This window comes from Anolis sagrei, chromosome 3 (assembly GCF_037176765.1).
Source record: "Anolis sagrei isolate rAnoSag1 chromosome 3, rAnoSag1.mat, whole genome shotgun sequence".
NCBI classification, from domain to species: domain Eukaryota; kingdom Metazoa; phylum Chordata; class Lepidosauria; order Squamata; family Dactyloidae; genus Anolis; species Anolis sagrei.
In genome coordinates this window covers 269,284,278-269,308,153 of record NC_090023.1, presented here as the reverse complement: position 1 = coordinate 269,308,153, position 23,876 = coordinate 269,284,278, and the positions used below count along the sequence as shown (strand labels likewise).

Below are 23,876 nucleotides of genomic sequence, written 5' to 3'. Positions count from 1 at the left end.
TGGGCCAAAACTAACAAAATGAAGTTCAACAGTGACAAATGCAAGATACTCCACATAGGCAGAAAAAACGAAATGCAAAGATACAGAATGGGGGACGATGCCTGGCTCGAGAGCAGTACGTGTGAAAAAGATCTTGGAGTCCTCGTGGACAACAAGTTAAACATGAGCCAGGAATGTGATGTGGCGGCAAAAAAACCCAATGGGATTTTGGCCTGCATCAATAGGAGCATAGTGTCTAGATCTAAGGAAGTAATGCTACCTCTCTATTCTACTCTGGTTAGACCACACCTGGAATATTGTGTCCAATTCTGGGCACCACAATTGAAGAGAGATATTGACAAGCTGGAATGTGTCCAGAGGAGGGCGACTAAAATGATCAAGGGTCTGGAGAACAAGCCCTATGAGGAGCGGCTTAAGGAGCTGGGCATTTTTAGCCTGAAGAAGAGAAGGCTCAGAGGAGATATGATAGCCATGTATAAATACGTGAGAGGAAGCCACAGGGAGGAGGGAGCAAGCTTGTTTTCTGCTTCCTTGGAGACTAGGACGCAATGGAACAATGGCTTCAAACTACAAGAGAGGAGATTCCATCTGAACATGAGGAAGAACTTCCTGACTGTGAGAGCCGTTCAACAGTGGAACTCTCTGCCCCGGAGTGTGGTGGAGGCTCCTTCTTTGGAAGCTTTTAAGCAGAGGCTGGATATCTGTCAGGGGTGATTTGAATGCAATATTCCTGTTTCTTGGCAGAATGGGGTTGGACTGGATGGCCCATGAGGTCTCTTCCAACTCTTTGATTGCTACAAATGTGCTACAACAAAGAAAAATCAAATAGACCCTGAACTCTAAACTAGGAGTGGAAATAATATCATTTTTCCTTGGCAGAATCAGACATTTCTTGACTCCAAACAAAGCACTCCGAACAGTGCTCACACATGTGAGAAATCATTTGGGGGAATTCTTCTGCACACAAATACAATTGTTCTTTTTTCTATGCAAACCGCCCACTTTTTTGAGCCATGTGGGCATTTCTGCAAAAGAATAACTCTCCCAAGGAGTCTGCAAGATGCAAATGCATCTTGAGAACTGAACAAATAAATGGGGGAAACCGCGGCGGAGTGGCTGCTATGGAAATTATATTTCAGTGCATGCAATGCTAATGAAAGCAGAGATAGACGTCCTTTGACTAAACCGGATCCAGAAACCAAACGCAGGAGAAGGATGGCTTGCTAATATGGTCCCTCAACTGAGCAAAGACACTCAGAAAATATGGCCATGTTCTAGAGGCATTTCTCCTGACGTTTCGCCTGCATCTATGGCAAGCATCCTCAGAGGTGAGATGCTCACCTCTGAGGATGCTTGCCATAGATGCAGGCGAAACGTCAGGAGAAATGCCTCTAGAACATGGCCATATAGCCCGAAAAAACCCACAAGAACTTAGCTCCAGCAGACAAGAGTCCTTTGTCCCACCTGGTCATTCCACAGATATATAAACCCTTTTTCCTAGTTCCAACAGACTTTACTGCCTCAGAGGATGCTTGCCATAGATGCAGGCAAAACATCAGGAAAAATGCCTCTAGAACATGGCTATATAGCCCGAAAAAACCCACAAGAACTTAGTGATTCCAGCCATGAAAGCCTTCGACAATACACTCAGAAAAGCTGGAACCTCAGCAGATGGAACCAACTTCAGAAAAGGGGAATTTCAGATAAGGAGGATGTTTTCGCTTGTAACTCATGCATCTCCCCAAATGCTGAGTCTTTTGTTTTCTGCGGAACACGTTCTCTTAGGTTTGCTAATCCTTTAGCACCATCAGACAACAACATCCCAACAACTGACGCTATTTGGTAAATAATGGGAATTTTTTTGACATTGGGTCAAACCAAAGTTCCACATCTGGACAATTGCACATGACAGAGAAAATCATTTTTAGAAGGAAATCCAAATTTTCTGCATTCAATGATTCTTTGGACAAGTGATTCCCAAACTCTAGTTCTCTGGGTGTTTTGGACTTCAACTCCCAGAAGCTTCAACTCCCTTGGCCAGTGCTTAGGGATTCTGGGAGTTGAAGTCCCAAACACCAGGAAGACCAGTTTGGGAATCACTGGGAAAACAGCTCTCCAAATCTGAGGGTGATTTGTTGGAAATGCAACCAAAGGAGGCAGACTGGGCTGTGAGGACTGGGATGTGGCAAAGCTAGTTAGTAGCCAGCTGCATTAAATCGTAGAATCATAGAATCAAAGAGTTGGAAGAGACCTCAGGGGCCATCCAATCCAACCCGATTCTGCCAAGAAGCAGGAATATTGCATTCAAATCACCCCTGACAGATGGCCATCCAGCCTCTGTTTAAAAGCTTCTAAAGAAGGAGCCTCCACCACACTCCGGGGCAGTGAGTTCCACTGCTGAACGGCTCTCACAGTCAGGAAGTTCTTCCTCGTGTTTGAAGCCATTGTTTCGTGTCCTAGTCTCCAAGGAAGCAGAAAACAAGCTTGCTCCCTCCCCCCTGTGGCTTCCTCTTACATATTTGTACATGGTCATCATATCCCCTCTCAGCCTTCTCTTCTTCAGGCTAAACATGCCCAGCTCCTTAAGCCGCTCCTCATAGGGCTTGTTCTCCAGACCTTTTATCATTTTAGTCGCTCTCCTTTGGACACATTCCAGCTTGTCAATATCTCTCTTGAAGTGCAATTGCGCATTCATTACAATGGGAGCATCCAAAGAGTTCCAGATGGACCAAAATGTGTGAGATGTTATCTATCACACAGTAGTCCATTGCACAGTTGTGGCTGTGAACTTTGTAATTTGGGGAAGGAAAAAAAATCCAAGCTGAATTGCAATAAAGCGGCAGAATAAAATGAAATTGAACTTTGTGAATTTTCACAGAAGGAAAGTGGAATTGGAAAGAGAGTTGGAAGTCTCATTCATGGAAAAAAGGGAACAGAAGACAGAGCAGTTGTCTGTTCATTCTTGCTACTGGAAAAGTAACTTTTTCTGACTCTTTGCTTGGGATGAGATTTGCAGACACTCTCAACTTCAAGCCATGTTTGCTGCAGAGCTTCTTGCCAATATTTCCATGTTACAGATGGAAGTTGAGGCAGAGAGAGAGAGAGAGAGCAGGTCACCAATGGATGGACCAAACTTTAGAAAACTTCCTTCTTTGGGGAGATGAGACATCTGACTTCCAGAGAACTGAAAGCACTTGAGAGCTTGCTTTCCTAAGAAATTGCGTTGGTCCCTGATGTCGGGAAAAGACATTCGACATTGCTCAAATGATGCACTGGGATGGTTGATCATTTTTGGAGTTTGGGATTTATTCTGCATATAAACAAATACACTTTATTGGCATAGAAAATCGAGTTTTCTGCACAGAAACATGACAACAACAAATTCCAATTCCATTTTAAGGTATAAAAGGGAACATTTTGTCAATTCTTAATAGGAAAGGGAATTGGCAGCTCCACTGGCTGCCGATCCAGTTCCGAGCACAATTCAAAGTGCTGGTTTTGACCTATAAAACCCTATACGGATCCAGCCCAGCGTACCTGTCCGAACGTATCTCCTTCTATGTCCCACCTCGGAGTTTAAGATCTTCAGGGGAGGCCCTGCTCTCGATCCCACCTCTATCACAAGTGAGGCTGGTGGGGACGAGGGACAGGGCCTTCTCGGTGGTGGCCCCTCGTCTGTGGAATTCACTCCCCGGGGAAATTAGGTCATCAACACCCCTCCTCTCCTTCAGAAGGAAGCTGAAAACATGGATATGGGACCAGGCCTTTGGGTAATCTGGCAGACTGACAAGATAATGACGACCAGAAATTGGAAAGGACTATAGTAATGCTGAATGGACTTACGGATATCAGAACTCGGTGAACGTTGACCACTAGATTGGCTTTTAATAGTTTAATTATTGTTTTAATTGATTGTTTTAACTACTGTGGTTATTGCTGTTATGTAATTTATTGTTGAATTGTTGGCATCGAATTGTGCCGGTGTAAGATGCCCTGAGTCCCCCCTCGGGGGTTGAGAAGGGCGGGGTATAAGTGGCCAAAATAAGTAAATAAATAATCCTATATCTTATTGAACTCCTTGCACGTTTGACCATTAGCTGTGCTAGCTGGGAATTATAGTCCACCGATAGACTCCTGTTTAAATGCTTGGGGAAGTTGCTCTTTTGGACTGCATCTCTCAGAAGGCCACACTCAGCTTGACAATTGTACAGGAGTTTGGAAGACATTGTCCTCCATATAAGAATTCAACTGCCCCAATGTTTTGCTTCTGCCCTCTATATTTCTAGCATTGCAGTGACCTAAAAGTGGAGCATAGAATCATAGAATCAAAGAGTTGGAAGAGACCTCATGGGCCATCCAGTCCAACCCCATTCTGCCAAGAAGCAGGAATATTACATTCAAATCACCCCTGACAGATGGCCATCCAGCCTCTGTTTAAAAGCTTCCAAAGAAGGAGCCTCCACCACATTCCGGGGCAGTGAGTTCCACTGCTGAACGGCTCTCACAGTCAGGAAGTTCTTCCTCATGTTCAGATGGAATCTCCTCTCTTGTAGTTTGAAGCCATTGTTCCATTGCGTCCTAATCTCCAGGGAAGCAGAAAACAATCTTGCTCCCTCCTCCTCCCTGTGGCTTCCTCTCACATATTTATACATGGCTATCATATCCCCTCTCAGCCTTCTCTTCTTCAGGCTAAACATGCCCAGCTCCTTAAGCCGCTCCTCATAGGGCTTGTTCTCCAGACCCTTGATCATTTTAGTCGCTCTCCTCTGGATACATTCCAGCTTGTCAAGATCTCTCTTGAATTGTGGTGCCTAGAAATGGACACAATATTCCAGGTGTGGTCTAACCAAAGCAGAATAGAGGGGTAGCATGACTTCCCTAGATCTAGACACTAGGCTCCTCTTGATGCAGGCATGTAGGAAGACTCATCGGGCAAGCAAAGTCTCTGGGTCCCTTTCTAGCTCTATGAATCTATGAAAAGCAAGCATAGCAAATATCAGAAATTTGGAGGCAAAGTATCTCCAGCATCTTACTGTTTGTAGTGCTAGAAATTTGGGGATTGAAGGAACATGTCATTTGGGAAACATCGTCCTTATTTGGAGAGCTAATGCCCATGTTTTGCCGCCCCATCATTCTCTGTAGTTGCTGCATCCCTACTGTTGGGAATATTGTGGGAGGCGAAGCTCCAACAAGATAACTTTCCCAAACAACCATTAAACCTCCCCATTAACGTAAGTGAGGATTTGGAAGCGCAAGAGTGACATATCCAGGGCACGGCAGCTGCTAATCCGCTCATATCTTCTGCTAAGAAAGGCAACCTTTAGACGCCATTTCCAGATTTATTCTGCGTAATGCCAGCCTCGCTCTGTTTCCCTGCCCCACTTTCTCTCTCTCTCTCTGCCAATTCAGGTGGGCAGAGGAGCTGCGGAGTCTGGGTTTCAGGCTTGGCATTGTTGCCTTCACCACCATTTGCCATGTTTCCTTAGATGGGTTTGCAGTAGGAATGTCCTTAATGTGGAAAATGGTACCCGATGGAACAGAAAGGAGCCTAAAGCTGGCAAAGCACAATCCCAAGGCCTTGAATGGACAATGTTGTAATGGAAAGAGTGGCAGGAATTGTTCAGTGTGGCTCTTCCAACATATCCTCCCCTCTACTCTTCAGAAGGCAAAAACTAACATGCCACTAGATCAGGCATCCTCAAATTGTGGCCCTCCAGCTGTTTGGGCCTCCAATTCCCAGGAGCCCTAATGAGCTTGTTTAATTGTCAGGAAGTCTGGGAGCTGAAGGCCAAAACTGCTGCAGGGTCGTAGCTTGAGAATGTCTGCACTATAGTCTTAGAAATGCATAACTTCCTTACTTAGGCAATATTTCCCCTCAGCCTTTTTGGGAACAATCCTTAAATGGGATACGCGTAAGGATGGAGTTGGGGGAGTCTTAAATGGGCCCAAAACCCTACCTTCCCTGACTTCTTTGCTGATTTTTGTGTTGCACTATCAACTCCATGCCTACGGTGGATTTTAAATTTGGGGACAATGTAGGAGAACGAGGACCCTCCGCGGGAATGCGGAATCCTTTTGAAGTGCTCAGCCTAACTTCCGGCGGCGCATCCGGCGAAGTGATCACAGGAGGCACTGGCTGAGCCGGCCGCACATCATCCACCTCTGGGTTGGCGGTAGTCAAAGGGGCCGTCGCCACTGAGGACACTGGCTGTTGCTGCTGTTGGAGCTCAGCCGGTGCCTCATTGGGATTTGCTGATGGCAGGTCATCTGGAAGCCGTTGGGCACCCTGCGTCTCCGTAGGTGGAACCGTCTCTAGAAGAGAAACATGAGACAACAGGGATTTAAAAATCTGTTCCTTACTAGCCCGTCAGCGACCCAGCCCCAGGGGCAACCACATTTTTGTCCATTTTTGACCAAAGGACAACACCTCATTCAGAAACAGCATAGAACATGCAGTGCCATTTTGCCACTGCTGCCAGTGCACATTGCATGGGAAGATCTGCCTGGGCCAATGCACACTGAGCATTGCAATTCTGATTTTGCATTTCCTTGGATGTTGCGTTGTGCATAGTTGCAATTTATTAATGCACAGTCGTCTTGTGACTCTGTCTCCTTAATTCACAACCTGGAGCATTTGGGAATGCCCCAAGTGTAGAGAATAGTACGCAATGGAGCGAAAACTGTTCTCAGGCAAGCAAAGCATCATCTCAAGGTCTGAGTGATCAACAAGCGATGATTGATATGGTGGATGATAAAAGCTGGCATCTTGCTAGTGACTTAGATTTGTCTACGTTCCTTTACTCTGGTGATTGTACATTTCATCTCATTCAGAAACTGAGTTGGCACCCAGTGCCATTTTGCCAGTCGTGCTATTCTGCATGGCATGGGCAGGTGTGCATTGCATATTGCATTGCACGTTGGACATCGTAATCTTCTTCAGACGTTCTGTTGTTGCAATTCTTAAATGCACAGTTGTCACATAGCTTGGCAACTTGGCTTTTTTCATTCATGGCCAGGACCTCAAGTCCATCCCTGTGTCCTTTTGGTCCTTTCTGTTTAGATCCCATTCCTACCAACTTCTTTTTACTTCTCAATGCAAGGCGTGCCGTCCCCTGCAATGTTTCCGGCTGCGCGTCCCATTGCTGTCGCGTCAGCTTTTTGCCGGCAATGCATTCCGCAGCAATGTCGTCCTGAGATGTCGGTGCACCGGAGCCTCGGATGGGGGCAAACTCTGTCGCATTGCAGAGCCCACACCAGAACCGTCCTGCCATTTTGGCAACCCAGCTGGGCGTCCTTCCACCAGCAAAGGAGAATGGACCACCTCTCTTCCCTTTCAGTTGGCTTGGAGGGTTGGCTTTTTCAGTAACAACAACAAAACTGTACATTTGTGCCTGCCTCTCTCCATGGATTGCCTCCCCAAATCTCAGATCAGTGCTAGGTATCCAATAACCCTGTGTGTCTCAACCTTCCTAATGCCGCGATCCTGTAATACAGTTCCTTATGTTGTGGTGACCCCCAAAGATAACATTATTTTCGTTGCTACTTCATAACTGTAATTTTGATACAGTTATGAATTGTCATATAAATATCTGATATGCAGGATGTATCTTCATGCACTGGACCAAATTTGGCACAAATACCTGATACACCCGCATTTGAATACTGGTGGGGTTGTGGGGATGGTGATTGATTTTGTCATTTGGGAGTTGTAGTTGCTGGGATTTTCCATCTGAACATTAGGAAAAACTTCCTGACTGTGAGAGCTATTCAGCAGTGGAACTCTCTGCCCCAGGGTGTGGTGGAGGCTCCTTCTTTGGAGGCTTTTAAACAGAGGCTGGATGGCCATCTGTCAGGGATGCTTGGAATGCAATATTCCTGCTTCTTGGCAGAATGGGGTTGGACTGGATGGCCCATGAGGTCTCTTCCAACTCTAGGATTCTATGATTTGTAGTTAACCTACAAATCAAAAAACATTCTGAATGCCACTGATAATGGAATTATTATTATTATTATTATTATTAAACTTTATTTGTACCCCGCTAGCATCTCCCGAAGGACTCGATGCGGCTTACATAGGCCAAGGCCTCAAAACACAATGGAATTGAACCAAACTTGGCACACAGAACTCCCGTGGCCAATAGAAAATACTGGAAGGGTTTGGTGGGCATTGGCCTTGAGTTTTGGGGTTATAGTTCACTTACATCCAGAGAGCACTGTGGACTCAAATAATGATAAATCTGGACTGATCTTGGCACTGATACTCAATTTGTCCAAATGTAAACACTAGTGATGTTTGGGGAAAATAGGCCTTGACATTTGGGAGTTGTAGTTGCGGGGATGTATAGTTCACCTACAATCAAAGAGCATTCTGAACCCCACCAATGATAGAATTGGGCCAAACTTGGCACACTGATCCCCCATGACCAACAGAAAATCCTGGAAGGGTTTGCTGGGCATTGGCCTTGAATTTGGGAGTTGTAGTTCGCCTATATCTAGAGAGCGCTGTGGACTCAAATGATAGAATTGGGCCAAACTTCCCACATTGAAACCCCATGACGAACAGAATATACTGTGTTTTCTGATCATCTTTGGCAATGCCTCTGACACCCCCTCTCATGACACCCGCAGGGGTTGCAACCCTCAGGTTGTGAAATGCTGCACTAACCCATGAGGCTAGGCTGGAGAGTGCACACTAATCTGGACCTCTTTTCCAAGGTTCAACTCACCCCATCTCTTTTGAATTTCCGGAAAGACGATGGTATTTTGCTTACAATGTAGCTCTTAACATTAGGAACATCTGGTCTGGTTAGTTTACAAGAACTCTCTAAAATGAGCCTTAAAGGAAAGGATGTGGTTTGATAGCACTCTTATCTGTCATGGTGCAATGCTATGAAAATGTGGGACTTACAGTGGTGCAAGGTCTTTATCTTTCATTTCCCTAGTTGGGAAGAATTGAGAGGATTCGGCTTCCAACTCCCACCAGTCCAAAACACTTGGAGGGCCCAAGTTTGCCCATGCCTGATGTACACAGTAGAATGAATGGACTTTCATACTATTTTAATTGCCATAACATCATGGAAACTATCCTTTTGCAAGGCCTTTTTCCTTCTGTGCCTTGCCAAACTACTACAATACCCAGCAGATGAAGTGGTGTCAAACTTCAATCATTCTACCGTTAGCATGCAGCCTTATTTTGGGTCTTGGTTATTTATTTAAGAGTTGTAAGTGGTTTGTTTCCTCCCAAATTGTTATGCATCCTCTCCAAATCCCTGGTGGGTCATGACATGCTAAAGAAACCTACGAAAGCAGGGGAAATCCTGCAAATTGTCATACTTTTTGCTGCAGTAGCAGCTTCCCGGCCATGTTCCTCCTTTATTTCCCGCATCTCGGAGGAGGAACCACACTTTCTAGCCTGCTGAGAGGCTGCCGATAATGCCGCCTTGCCCCCCAACGCTGCTGTGTTTCCTAGAAGCATTTCTCTCCCTTGGCAGGAAATTGGATTACGCCTTGAGCTGGGAACAGGAGGGCTTAACATAGACTTCTGGTAGCCTATTAGCCAAGAGGAGGAGGAGGAGGAGGAAGAAGTGGCAAAGCTTCCAGAATCAAAGACTCACTCATCTGACCTGGTGGAGGACTTCTAGCCTTGGTCCTCCAACTGCCTCTTGAGTTGCAAATGAATCCCAATTTATTTGTAGGCCTCCAATGAAAAGTGGCATGAACTGCAAAGCTCTGTGGCTGATCATCCATAATAATTATTGCTGTGAAGGAAGGAGGCTGCCTGCCATATAGTTAGGCAATCCTTCATTGTCCTAGTATGATCATCCTCCAAGTGCAGTGTCCTGGTATTGAGTCCGTAGGTCATTGTGGAGCTCTGTTCTTGATCCGCGTGTTCTCCCTTAGTGAGGGCATCGGTTTCCAGTGGGATGCGGTCCCAGTCAGGGTTGGCTTGTTTCTAACTTCCTCTTGGCACATTTCTCTCTTTCGCCCTCCATTCGTGCCTCTTCAAATTCCACAGCACTGCTGGTCGCAGCTGACCTCCAGCTGGAGTGCTCAAGGGCCAGGGCTTCCCAGTTCTCAGTGTCTATGCCACAGTTTTTAAGGTCAGCTTTGAGCTCATCTTTAATTTTCCATCCTTGCGTTCAGAGTAGAGCAACTGCTTTGGGAAACAGTGGTCGGGCATCCGGACAACGTGGCCGGTCCAGTGGAGTTGATGGCGAAGGAGCATCACTTCGATGCTAGTGGTCTTTGCTTCTTCCAGCACGCTGACATTTGTCCGTCTGTCTTCCCAAGATATTTTCAGAAGTTTTTTGGAGGCAACACTGATGGAATTGTTCCATGTGGCGTCTGTAGATAGTCCACGTTTCGTAGGCATATAGCAGGGTTGGGAGGACAATAACATTATAAACAAGCACCTTGGTATCCCTATGTATGATGATGATGATGGTGGTGGTGATAACATCCAGAGGGGGAGGTCTCTCTAGAGGACCATCGCTTCAATGATGGTGGTCTTTGCTTCTTCCAGAATGCTGACATTTGTCCGCCTGTCTGCCATATAATTTCTTGGCATATTCATAGAGTCCTAGGGTGGAAAGGACCCCCAAAGGTCATCCAGTCTGACCCTATTCCACCAATCAGGAGGATACAATCCAAACATTCCCAATTGGTGGCCATCAATCCTCTGCTTGGAGACCTCTAAGGATGGAGATCTGCCAGACTCCAAGGCCACATATTCCCCTGCCCAACAGCTCTTGTCATTGGAAGTTCTGCTATTTATTTATCGTGTCATCTGCAACCAGAACATTGTATTGAATTTCTAACAGAACAAAACAAACAAACAGATAAAAAAACAAAACACAATTTTTGCAAACTTGGTAGCTGATTAAATGTCCTTTGACCAGTCTCTGGCCACTTGGAGTGCCTCTGGTGTTGCCGCAACAAGGTCCTCCATTGTGCATGTGGCAGGGCTCAGGTTGCATTGCAGCAGGTGGTCAGTGGTTTGCTCCTCTCCGCACTCGCATGTTGTGGATTCCACTTTGTGGCCCCATTTCTTAAGATTGGCTCTGCATCTCGTGGTGCCAGAGCACAGTCTGTTCAGCGCCTTCCAAGTCTCCCAGTCTTCTGTGTGCCCAGGGGGGAATCTCTCATTTGGTATCACCCACGGATTGAGGTGCTGGGTTTGAGCCTGCCACTTTTGAACTCTCGCTTGCTGAGGTGTTCCAGCGAGTGTCTGCTTAAAGTTCTGCTTAAAGTTTAGGTAGAATCATTTTGTAATTTGAATCCATTGCTCCATTGAATAGAGCCATGACTTCCATTGATCGCGACACTATTGATGCAGCCTAGAATTGCATTGGCTTTTTTTGCTGTTGACTTGTGCTCAAGTGGGGTCAAACTGCATTCATTCTACAATGTAGATGCCTCCATAGACTGGAAAAGCAAAGAATTGGAGACAGGGGTTCTCTGCTCAAAGTGTGTCTGTCTGGAAAGCTTAAACCCTGTAGCACGGGTAGTAATTATTTGATATAAAGTGGCGAGACTGGCGGGTGATAGAAATGCCTTGAATGAATAATACAAAACAAAGGCAAGAGATTGATAGTTTCATGGTGCATGCATGCCACCTAGTGATCGGAAAGGCAATGGCACCATAGCATGAGCATCCTCAAGAGATGATGAGAGACAATGCTTTGAGTGTTGGAGCACCGTTACCTTCCCGCAGAAGCGGTATTTATTGATCTACTCACATTTGCATGTTTTCGAACTGCTAAGTTGGCAGAAGCTGGGGCTAACAGCGGGAGCTCATGCCGCTCCCCGGATTTGAACCGCCAACATTTCGGTCAGCAAGTTCAGCATCTCAGCAGTTTAATCCACTGTTCCACCAGCACTTACTATTATTAGAAGGTGCAAAATTACTGTGGTTAATTGGTGGCTTTATATACCAATAGTTATGTTATACTGTTTGTTATGTTATAGTTATGTTATAATATATAATATCACACATAATAGCTTAATATAATAGTTAAGTTATAGTCTGAGCCTTCCTTGCCCAAGACATCTCTACGAAATGCATACCGTTGTCGTAACTAACCAACATTTAAATTGGCACTAAATTAGATATCCCTATGTAACATGATTTTTGTTCCTGGGTTATAAATTTCATTTCCTAATTCTGTCTATTATTAAAAATATGGGAAAAGTTTATTAGAGTGCAAAAACTTTGTTTTTGTGGAAGGGACAGCGTGCTTTAGCACATTTTGCTATGAAAATTTCTAATTTCATATGTGTGTGTGTGTGTGACTTGGTTGATAAAAAATGGTTCAAAACTTTTCCGAACTTCTGAGACTTCCAAATCTTTTCATTAATGGTTTGAAAGTGTTATTTCCTGTTTCATTGGGTGGTCTTTACTTTGAAAGTAGTTGTTTTACTCCAGAAGTGGGGAAAAGCAAGCCAAGGAAATTCCTTCCTTCTCTGGTTTAAAACTGGCTTCTCTGGCTTGAGCCGAGGCCAAGAAATTACTTCTTTCTCTGGTTTAAAACTGGCTTCTCTTATTTATTTATTTATTTATTTGGGGTTCTTGTACCCCGCCCTTCTCACCCCGAAGGGGACCCAGGGCGGCTTACAGCTGCAAGGCGCACTTAGACGCCTGCTACACAACAATCATCACAAAAAATATAACAGTACAAATTCCCACAATTCAACATTATCCAATAAAATCAGTAAAATGATAAAATCAGTAAAAACAATACAAACCTGGAACTTCCTCCTACCCATCAGTGTACAATTAACTCACAGATCTGTTTTGGTTCCATTTCGACAATCCTGCCGATCTCACACATCTGATTGTCTTATTTGGTTGTCATTGTCTAATTGCCTGGTTGCCCAAAGGCCTGGTTCCACAGCCATGTCTTCACCCTCCTCCTGAAGGAGAGGAGGGTTGGTGCTGTTCTGATTTCCCCCGGGAGTGAATTCCACAGGTGGGGGGCCACCACTGAGAAGGCTCTGCTTCTCGTCCCCACCAGCCTCACTTGTGAGAGTGGTGGGGTCGAGAGCAGGGCCTCCCCAGATGATCTCAAACTCCGAGGTGGGACGTAGAGGGAGATACGTTCGGACAGATACACTGGACCAGAACCGTATAGGGTTTTGTAGGTTAAGAGCCAAGGCCAGGGACCAGGGCTTGAGCCAAGGCCAGGGACCAGAAGCAGGGAAAAGCTGAATAATTTCCGCCTCACTTCCTGTAACAAAAATATTGGAAAAAGCTTTGGAAGGCCAAAGAGACTTCTGGTTTTTAAAAAAACTTTGATATCGCTTCAGAAAGGTAATTTTAACGAAATTATTACGAGCAACGAGTTATCTGACTGACTCTCTCCATGCCTAATACGTATATAAAGAATCTAAACCAATTCAACATAGTGTGTGGCACTAAAATGAAGTTTCTGGAGTGGAACAATGACTTCCAAAGGAAGGACCGACCATACAACTAAGCAGGAAATAATATTTTCAAGCCAGGAACAGAATATTTTTCAAAGTGTGCAACATAGTGTATTTTGTGTCTGTTTCTGTGCTCCTTCCTGATTTAATGCCTCCCTCCTCTTCTCTCTGCCCAGGTCTGAAAGGAACCCTTGGACTGTGAATCGAAGCGCAAGGTGCGTCCCTGTTAATTTCACGCCCGGCTTCTCTCTAAAGTGCAGCAAATGGGATATTTCATTAGGAAATGGAGTGCGGGAGACAGGAAACATGACATGTTCATCCCCCGATGGGGACGGAGTGGGCCGACTGTAACGGAAGCTGACATTGAGCCATTGGGGGGGGGGGGGGGAAGCAACTCTTTCGCTTGCAGGAAAGGTACCGGGTCATTCATGGTGTCTTCCCTGGACTGTCGTTATTTTACATTTGAAATGAATTGCATTTCTGCGTTTGAACAAACTTGTTTTAATAACTGTGTTGCAGCCACTTAGTTGATCCATTCCTCAGCTTTTGCACAGATCACATCTTCTTGATTCACCTTCATTCATTATTGTTTTGGACTTCAACTCCCACAATTCCCAACAGCCTACAAGCTGTTAGGAATTGTGGGAGTTGAAGTCCTAAACACTTGGAGAGAGGGCCCAAGTTTGCCCATGACTAGTTGATGGTCTTCCAGATGCAATCCCAAGTCTTCCTATTTTGGTTCAAGGTGCATTTCAACTACAGTTGTGTGGGATTGCCTCACTTCCAGGTCTTGGAGATGCCTCCTTGATTGTCTTTTGTGCTCTTTGCTGCTATGGAGTCTCCTTGAGGCTCATGTCTTCCTCTTCTTCCCTTCCAGACAGACCCAGGATGGCGTCTCCGGCCGATAGCTGCATCCAGTTCACCCGACACGCCAGCGACGTCCTCCTCAACCTCAACCGCCTTCGGAGTAGAGACATCCTGACGGACGTTGTCATCATCGTCAACCGGGAGCAGTTCCGGGCCCATAAAACTGTATTGATGGCCTGCAGGTGAGGGCTGGGGATCAAATGCAATACAACCTGGTTGTGTGGCAGTTTGAAACAATAGCATCCTAGGGCAGGACTCAATCCAAGCCCTCCTGATAGATGGCCATTCAGCTTCTTCTTTCTCCAGAGAAGGAGACTCCACTCCATTTTGCCAAGCTCCACTCCATTTTCCATGGCAAACAGCTCTGATCATTGTAAAGTCTTCCTAATGTTTAGGTGGGATCTTTGTTCCTGCAACTTGAATCCATGGCTCCATTGTGTTCAAAGTCTCTGGAATAGCAGAAAATAAGCTTTCCCCCTTCTCAATGGGATCACGTTGAAATATTATATTTACTCAAGTTTAATGCACAGGATAGTTTGAGTGGTATTTATTTATCATGTCATCAGCAACCAGAAAATTGTTTTATATTTTTAACAAAAACAAACAGACAAAACACAGAGTTTGCAAACTTGATAGTTGATTAAATGTCCTTTCACCACTATCTAGCCACTTGGAGTGCCTCTGGCGTTGCCGCAAGAAGGTCCTCCCTTGTGCATGTGGCAGGGCTCAGGATGCATTGCAGCAGGTGGTCAGTGGTTTGCTCTTCTCCACACTCGCATGCCGTGGATTCCACTTTGTGGCCCCATTTCTTAAGGTTGGCTCTGCATCTTGTGGTGCCAGAGCGCAGTCTGTTCAGTGCCTTCCAAGTCGCCCAGTTTTCTGTGTGTCCAGGGGGGTGTCTCTCATCTGGTATCAGCCATTGATTGAGATTCTGGGTTTGAGCCTGCCACGTTTGGACTCTCGCTTGCTGAGGTGTTCCAGCGAGTGTCTCTGTAGATCTTAAAAAACTATTTCTTGATTTAAGTCATTGATGTGCTGGCTGATACCCAAACGGGATGGGCCGGAGATGTCTCTACCTTGGTCCTTTCACTATTGGTTACTACTTCCCGGCGGATGTGAGGTGGTGCAATACCGGCTAGACAGTGTAATTTCTCCAGTGGTGTAGGGCGCAGACACCCCGTGATAATGCGGCATGTCTCATTAAGAGCCACATCCACTGTTTTAGCATGGTGAGATGTGTTCCACACTGGGCATGCATACTCAGCAGCAGAGTAGCATAGCGCAAGGGCAGATGTCTTCACTGTGTCTGGTTGTGATCCCCAGGTTGTGTCAGTCAGCTTTCGTATGATATTGTTTCTAGTGCCCACTTTTTGTTTGATGTTCAGGCAGTGCTTCTTGTAGGTCAGAGCACGGTCCAGAGTGGCTCTCAGGTATTTGGGTGCGCTGCAATGCTCCAGTGGGATTCCTTCCCAGGTGATCCTCAGAGCTCGGGATGCCTGTCTGTTCTTGGGATGAAAAGCACATGTCTGTGTTTTAGATGGGTTAGGGATGTAATAGGCAGTAAGAGCATCTAGAGCTTCGGAGAGCTTCTGTTCTACTATCTCAAGGCTCGTCAGCATAGATGAAACTCTCTGTCCCTTCTGGCAGTGGCTGGTCATTTGTGTAGATGTTGAACATGGATGGAGCAAGCACGCTCCCCTGAGGCAGGCCGTTCTTCTGTTTCCGCCATCTGCTTCTCTGGCCCTGAAACTCAACAAAAAAGCTCCTGTTTTGTAGCAGGTTTCCTATGAAGCGGGTGAGGTGGTAGTCCTTTGTGATATTATACATTTTTCTCAGGAGGAGACGGTGGTTCACAGTCTCATAGGCTGCTGACAGTTCTAGGAAGACAGCTCCAGTTTGAGTGGTGAGTAGGGTAGTATTAGCTAGTTATATGAGGAGCTGTAATGAGCCCTGAAACTGAGCAGGAAGGCAAATACATAACAAACGATAACTTCGACCAAAGGATCCACCAAATGCAGTACTGCTTTCAGTTCAATCTACTCACAGCACATGTTGAGGCAGAAAAAGTTCATTCCAAATATTCATATTTTATGTTCTATCTAGTGCATGTGTGGCCATCCTTATCTGAGGTCTATGTGACCAGCACAGAATGTATTCAGAGGTTGTTAGTTGTTATGTGGATATTCAGGAAATTTCATCTGTCGGTGGTGCTTTGATTGTTCTTTTCCTGCGTGGCAGGGGGTTGGACTAGATGACCGACGTGGTCTCTTCCAACTCTGATTCTTCTCATGATCTTAAGGAAAGTGATTTTACTACACTAATATATATAATGGGAGTTGGGCATCTCTGGATGTTGATATCCACAGGGGATCATGAAGCCAAAACCTGGTGAATACCAAACACTCACTGTTTCCCCATTTTTAACTCTTAATGGATTTGTTTAAAGCAGGCACAGGCAAGCTTCAGCCCTCCAGGTGTTTTGGACTTCGGTTACCACCATTCCTAACACCTGGAGGGAGGGCTGAAGTTTGCCTGTGCCTGCTTAAAAGAGACTAAAACCCTCCAAAGTCAGCTTTGTAAATGGTAGAAAATCACCATGTGTTTTCCCCCCAAATTACCCCCAGTTTCCACAAAGCATAGGCAGGATGGGGCATTCCAAGACTGGAAGGAGTCAGAAATGACCCTCCGACCTTACAAGCCTGATCTCAGTCTAACTCCTTCCAAGTCTGAATGTCTTTCCGTCTCGTTTTCCTTCCAGCGGCCTTTTCTACAGCATTTTCACGGATCAGTTGAAGTGCAATTTGAACGTCATCAACCTGGATCCCGAGATCAACCCGGAAGGCTTTGGCATCCTCTTGGACTTCATGTACACCTCCCGCCTCAACCTGCGGGAAGGCAACATCATGGCCGTCATGACCACCGCCCTTTACCTGCAGATGGAGCATGTGGTGGACACCTGCCGAAGGCTGGTCAACTCAAGGTGAGTGGCTCCGGATCGGTCCACCTTGGTGGAGAACTTGAGTGGGACATATCCCCTCTCTCTGTTCCTCATGCATTTCTAATGCATTTCATCCTGAAGGCACTAGATCCCACCTGATCTCAGATGCTAAGCAGGGTCAGCCCTGGTTAGTACTTGGATGGGAGACCATCTACGGAGACTGTAGGCTGTATTTCGGAGGAAGGAACTGACAAAACCTTACTTAAGTAAACTTAATGAAATACACGAGGTCGGCATCCTGAAGGCACCAGATCCCACCTGATCTCAGATGCTAAGCAGGGTCAGCCCTGGTTAGTACTTGGATGGGAGACCATCAACTGAGACTGTATGATGTAGGCTGTATTTTAGATGAAGGAACTGACAAAACTTTGCTTAAGTAAACTTAATGAAATACACGAGGTCGGCATCCTGAAGGCACCAGATCCCACCTGATCTCAGATGCTAAGCAGGGTCAGCCCGGGTTAGTACTTGGATGGGAGACCATCAACTGAGACTGTATGATGTAGGCTGTATTTTAGATGAGGGAACTGACAAAACTTTGCTTAAGTAAACTTAATGAAATACACGAGGTCGGCATTTCATCCTGAAGGCACCAGTTCCCATCTGACCTCGGATACTAAGCAGGGTCAGCCCTGGTTAGTACTTGGATGGGAGACCATCAACTGAGACTGTATGCTGTAGGCTGTATTTCGGAGGAAGGAGCTGACAAAACCTTACCTAAGTAAACTTAATGAAATACATGAGGTCGGCATATGATGGTTCATAGAGCATGGGTAGCATGCTCTTTCTTAACTATGATGTAAGTTGGATGTTTGGAAGTCGAGGACTGCCTGGTATTCATTTTCCCTTTCTCTCCCTCCCCGCTTTGCCCTCTTCAGCGAAGCAGAGCTGGTCTCGGCTGTGAAAGCTCCACGGGAAGAATTCCTCGCCAGCCGCATGCTGAGCCATCCGGAGATGATGGCATACAGGGCCCGGGAAATGTCCGAAAGCGGCCTGCCCCTCCGGAGCGGCCCCATTTGTGATGGGCGGGCCTACATCCCCGGCTTGTACAACGGCCTTTCGGGGTCCCCAATCTCCTACACTGGATACAGCCCGGTGCCCGTCGGCGGCTACCTGTTCTCGGACGAAGAGGCTAGGATGCCGCTGCCGGACATGTCCAGGGCCAACACTTTCCAGAGGGAGCGAGCGCTGCCTTGCGGCGTGTCCCGGACATGCTCCGCCGATTATACCCGGACAACAGCCGACGCTTCTCCCGGCACGTGCCACAATGCCATCTACTCCCCGAAAGAAGCTGCTGCTGAAGAGGTCAAGAGCGACATGCGCTACAGCGCCGCCTCCGCCACCGGACCCAAACCCGCCACCCCTTTGACCCGGAACAACGGCTACTTCGCCTGCGACAAGGCAAGCAAAGAGGAGGAGCGGAGCCACGCGGAGGACGAGATGGGGCCGCGCTATGAGCCGAGCAACGCGCCCGTGAACCGCAAGGTCCTGATCAGCCCCCAGAGCCCCCAGAAGTCGGACTGCCAGCCCAACTCTCCGACCGAGTCCAGCAGCAGCAAGAACGCCTGCATCGGCCAAGGGGCCGGCTCCCTCGCCGCCAAGAGCCCCACGGACCCCAAGGCGTGCAACTGGAAGAAGTACAAGTTCATTGTCCTCAACTCGCTCAACCAGAGTGCCAAGCAAGACGGCCCCGAGCAGAACGAAGCCGGGACCCTCTCCCCGCAGTCCTACGCCCCTTCCCTGACCTGCCAGCAACCCATGGAGCCAGAGAACCTGGACCTGCAGTCCCCAACCAAGATGAACGTCAACGGAGAAGACTCCACAATCCCGCAAGCCAGCCGGCTGAACAACCTGGTGAACAGGTACGAGGAGGAATTAATGATGGCTCATGGGGGGGATTTGGTGACCTGTTAACTTGAATCAGGAGCCAGGAAAAATATGTAGACTAGGCTAATGTCATCTTCTCAGACTGTCCCACCCTGTAGGTTTGTTGAGGAGTTGTGGAGTAGGGTTGTTGTTCATTTGTGTGATGTGGAATGCCACGTGCATTGCCTTGAGACCAGTAGAGCAGTGGTTCTCAACCTTCTTAATGTCACGACCCCTTAATATTTATTATTTATTTATTTATTTGGGGTTCTTGTACCCCGCCCTTCTCACCCCGAAGGGGACCCAGGGCGGCTTACAGCTGCAAGGCGCACTTAGACGCCTGCTACACAAACAATCATCACAAAAAATATAACAGTACAAATTCCCACAATTCAACATTATCCAATAAAATCAGTAAAATGATAAAATCAGTAAAAACAATACAAACCTGGAACTTCCTCCTACCCATCAGTGTACAATTAACTCAAAGATCTGTTTTGGTTCCATTTCGACAATCCTGCCGATCTCACACATCTGATTGTCTTATTTGGTTGTCATTGTCTAATTGCCTGGTTGCCCAAAGGCCTGGTTCCACAGCCATGTCTTCACCCTCCTCCTGAAGGAGAGGAGGGTTGGTGCTGTTCTGATTTCCCCCGGGAGTGAATTCCACAGGTGGGGGGCCACCACTGAGAAGGCCCTGCTTCTCGTCCCCACCAGCCTCACTTGTGAGAGTGGTGAGGTCGAGAGCAGGGCCTCCCCAGATGATCTCAAACTCCGAGGTGGGACGTAGAGGGAGAGACGTTCGGACAGATACACTGGACCAGAACCGTATAGGGTTTTGTAGGTTAAGACCAGCACCTTGAATTGTGCTCGGAATTGAACCGGCAGCCAGTGGAGCTGGCACAACAGGGGGGTGGTATGCTCCCTGTATGTCGCTCCGGTGAGCAATCTGGCTGCCGCACGCTGGACTAGTTGGAGTTTCCGAACAGTCTTCAAGGGCAACCCCACGTAGAGCGCGTTGCAGTAGTCTATCCGGGATGTAACAAGAGCGTGGACCACCGTGGCCAGATCAGACTTCCCAAGGTAATACAGTTCCTCATGTTGTGGTGACCCCCAAGCAAAAAATTATTGTTATTGCTACTTCATATCTGCAACTTTGCTACTGTTATTATGTAAATATCTGATATTGCAGGATGTATTTTCATCACTGGACCAAATTTGAATACTGGGGGGGTTGAGGGGATTTAATTTTGTCATTTGGGAGTTGTAGTCGCTGGGATTTATAGTTCACCTACAATCAAAGAGCATGCTTTACTCCACCAACGATGGAATTGAAGCAAACGAGGCACACAGAACTCCCATGGCCAACAGAAAATACTGGAAGGGTTTGGTGGACATTGACCTTGAGCTTTGGAGTTGTAGTTCACCTACATCCAGAGAGCACTGTGGACTCAAACAATGATGGATCTGGACCAAACTTGGCATGAATACTCAATATGCCCAAATATGAACACTGGTGGAGTTTGGTGAAAATAGTCCTTGACATTTGGGAGTTGTAGTTGCTGGGATTTATAGTTCACCTACAATCAAGAGAATTATGAACCGCACCAATGATAGAATTGGGTGAAACTCCCCACATAGAACCCCCATGACCAACAGAAAATGTTGTGTTTTCTGATGGTCTTTGGCGACCCCTCTAAAAACCTCTTGCGACCCCTCCAGGGGTCCCGACCCCCAGGTTGAGAACCACTGCAGTAGAGGAATGGCAAGCTGTCCGTGGATGCATTTACAGTGTAGAATTAATTTAGTTTGACACAACTTTAACTCCCATGACTCGATACCATGGAACCCTGGGAACCATAGTTTCACAAGGTGCTGAAAATGGCATCTTATCAAACTAAAATTCTCAGAATTCCATGGCATTGAACAATAGCAGGTAAAGTGGTGTCCAACTGCATTAATTCTATAGTTTATTGGACAGCAATTTTCATCACACCCACCCAACATCATCAGTGGCAAAAGTCATAGTCATGGGAATCCCACTTTGTCTCAGAGTAATGTAAATACTAAGCTTGTTTGATAAAAAATATGGTTCAAAACTCATTTCGGATGTGGGGGGCACTGGTGGTTTGATTCGGAAATCAATTCCGATTTTCACAGAAAAAAATGTTCAAAACTTTTTGAAACTTCCGAGACTTCTGAATCCTTCCGTAATGGTTTGCAAGTGTAATTTCCCATTTCATTGGGTGGTCTTTACTTTGAAAGTAGTTGTTTTTTATTCCAGAAGTGGGGAAGGGGGGAAGCAAAGGGAGGAAATTCATCCAGAATGGTTTAAAACGCTTCCCAGGCTTGAGACCAGAAGCGAGGGGAAAGCTGAATCATTTCCGTCTCACTTACTGCTTCGTAACAGAAATGGCAGAAAAAGCTTCGGAAGGGCAAAGGGACTTCTGGATTCCTTAAAAACTTCAAAATTGCTTCAAAAAGCAAATCTTTCCAAATTTATTCCGAACTACGAAGATTCAGACCAAACCTAACCATGCCTAGCAAATATGGCAGACTTAACCTATGCTGTTAGTACACAAACCCCTATTGTGACTGCCATCCTAGTGCAATGTATCGGAAGCAGTGAATGTGCATAGCTGTCCATCCACTGAATAATAAAGCAGTACTGAATTGCATTGATGCACGTGCATTATTGTGAATTTGCAACAATTCTACATACAAAAACTCAGCTTCTGGCATCATCAGCTGGAATATATATATATATTTCGGGTACTTTTACCCTGCCCTTCTCAACCCCTGAGGGGGGACTCAGGGTGGCTTACAAAAAGACACAATTCGATGCCTATAGAAATTACACATGATGTACAAAACCATAATTAAAACAATTATCACAGTTATTATACACACATACACATACACATATATATACACACACACACATACCCATATACATACACACACAAACACATATATAAAATCAGCTGGATAATATCTATAAAGGGGAGGCCCTGCTCTCGATCCCACCTGCATCGCAAACACGTTTGGTGGGGACGAGAGACAGGGCCATCTCCGTGGTGGCCCCTCGGCTATGGAACGCCCTTCCTGGGGACATTAGATCGGCCCCCTCCCTCTTAACATTTTGGAAGAGAGTCAAGACTTGGATGTTTGAGCAAGCTTTTGAAAATGCAAGATAAAAGACATAGGAATTGGAACAATTGGACAACGTGATGGGACAATATTTTTATTAGGAGACACAAATGATGTATGCTTTTAGTATTCTTGTTATGTATTGTCAAAGGCTTTCATGACCGGAATCACTGGGTTGTTATAGATTTTTTCAGGCTATATGACCATTTTCTCCTGACGTTTCGCCTGCATCTATGGCAAGCATCCTCAGAGGTAGTGAGGTCAGTTGGAACTCTAAAAACTCTAAAATTAGAACAGCACAACAACAGAGAGGAAACAAACAAAGACATCTAATCGCATCTCAACAAAAGATTGCTCCAGGCACTGCCAGGCAATCAAATGCTAATCAAGGTGATCAGTTGAAACATTCACACCTAGCTCCAGCAGACAGGAGTCCTTTGTCCCACCCTGGTCATTCCACAGATATATAAACCCTTTTTCCTAGTTCCAACAGACCTCACTACCTCTGAGGATGCTTGCCATAGATGCAGGCGAAACGTCAGGAGAAAATGCCTTTAGAACATGGCCATATAGCCCGAAAAAACCTACAACAACCCATTCTTGTTATGGTTTTATATTATGTGTTAATGTTTTCAAATTTTTTATGGTATTTTGGGCATCGAATCATTGCCATTGTAAACTGCCCAGAGTCACCTGAGGGCTGAGAAGGGCGGTATACAAATATAGTCAATAAATAAATAGTAAATAAATATTCCCCATTGTTCAAAAAAGGTTCCTCCATCATAGTTATGCCTCTATGGATGTCACCAACAAGACTGACTCCTCTGAAGGGACATGGAGAAGAATTTTGCCACTTGTTTGCCCAGAGACTTGGTAGAGGCCTTATTTTGTTTTTGCAATGGGAAATAATCTGGAAGTTGACTTTCCATGGAACTATATTGGCCAAAACATTGCCCCTATTGGGGTCATTTTTTCATTTTTCCAGAATGGATGCCATTGGGGATGCAGCCTTTTGAGGGTCTCCTACTTTTGGTCTGAAATGTATTGGACTTAACTAGTTTCATTTCTTACTACCAAAAAAACAGGGTGAGGATTAGGAGAGTTGTAATCCAACCAATCTGGAAGATGAAAGATTGGGGGAAAATGTCATATACAGGCAATCCTCAAGTTACAAACATCTGATAACAGGAAATGAGAGAAATCTGCCCTTTGGAAGGGAAATCCACGCCTGGAAGAGTTAATATCATGGGGAAAAGGGGTCTCAAAAGAAGCTTGATCTCCAAACCTTGTTTCCACAACAAGCTACATTTTCCAAAATCCAACCATCACAGGGACAGAAAGTGAGGTGAAATCTAAACAGAAGCACGGGGAGCAAAACCAAAAAAAGGGGTATTAAACCTTCCCTATGCTATCCAAAGCTGAGAGAGAGAGAGAGAGAGAGAGAGAGAGAGAGAGAGACCACAACAAAGTTGTAGACCACAACAAAGTTTTTGCAGTTTAATCAACTTTCCCCATGTTTTTATGATGGAACCAATTAGGAAATGACATTTATAACCCAGTAACAAAATTGGTG

At 45.9% G+C, this 23,876-nt stretch overlaps 1 protein-coding gene across 2 annotated transcripts in view; it reads left to right on the top strand.

Annotated features, from left to right (window-relative positions):
* Positions 1 to 23,876, top strand: part of BCL6 (BCL6 transcription repressor) — a 55,453-nt gene that overhangs the window by 14,550 nt on the left and 17,027 nt on the right. For both annotated transcript variants that reach the window (XM_060767273.2, XM_060767272.2), the window contains exons 2-5: positions 13,599 to 13,637; positions 14,300 to 14,471; positions 17,048 to 17,269; positions 18,166 to 19,149. In XM_060767273.2, the coding sequence (XP_060623256.2) occupies positions 14,311 to 14,471; positions 17,048 to 17,269; positions 18,166 to 19,149 (1,367 nt within the window). In that variant the 5' untranslated portion in view covers positions 13,599 to 13,637; positions 14,300 to 14,310. The remainder of the gene's footprint in view (positions 1 to 13,598; positions 13,638 to 14,299; positions 14,472 to 17,047; positions 17,270 to 18,165; positions 19,150 to 23,876) is intronic.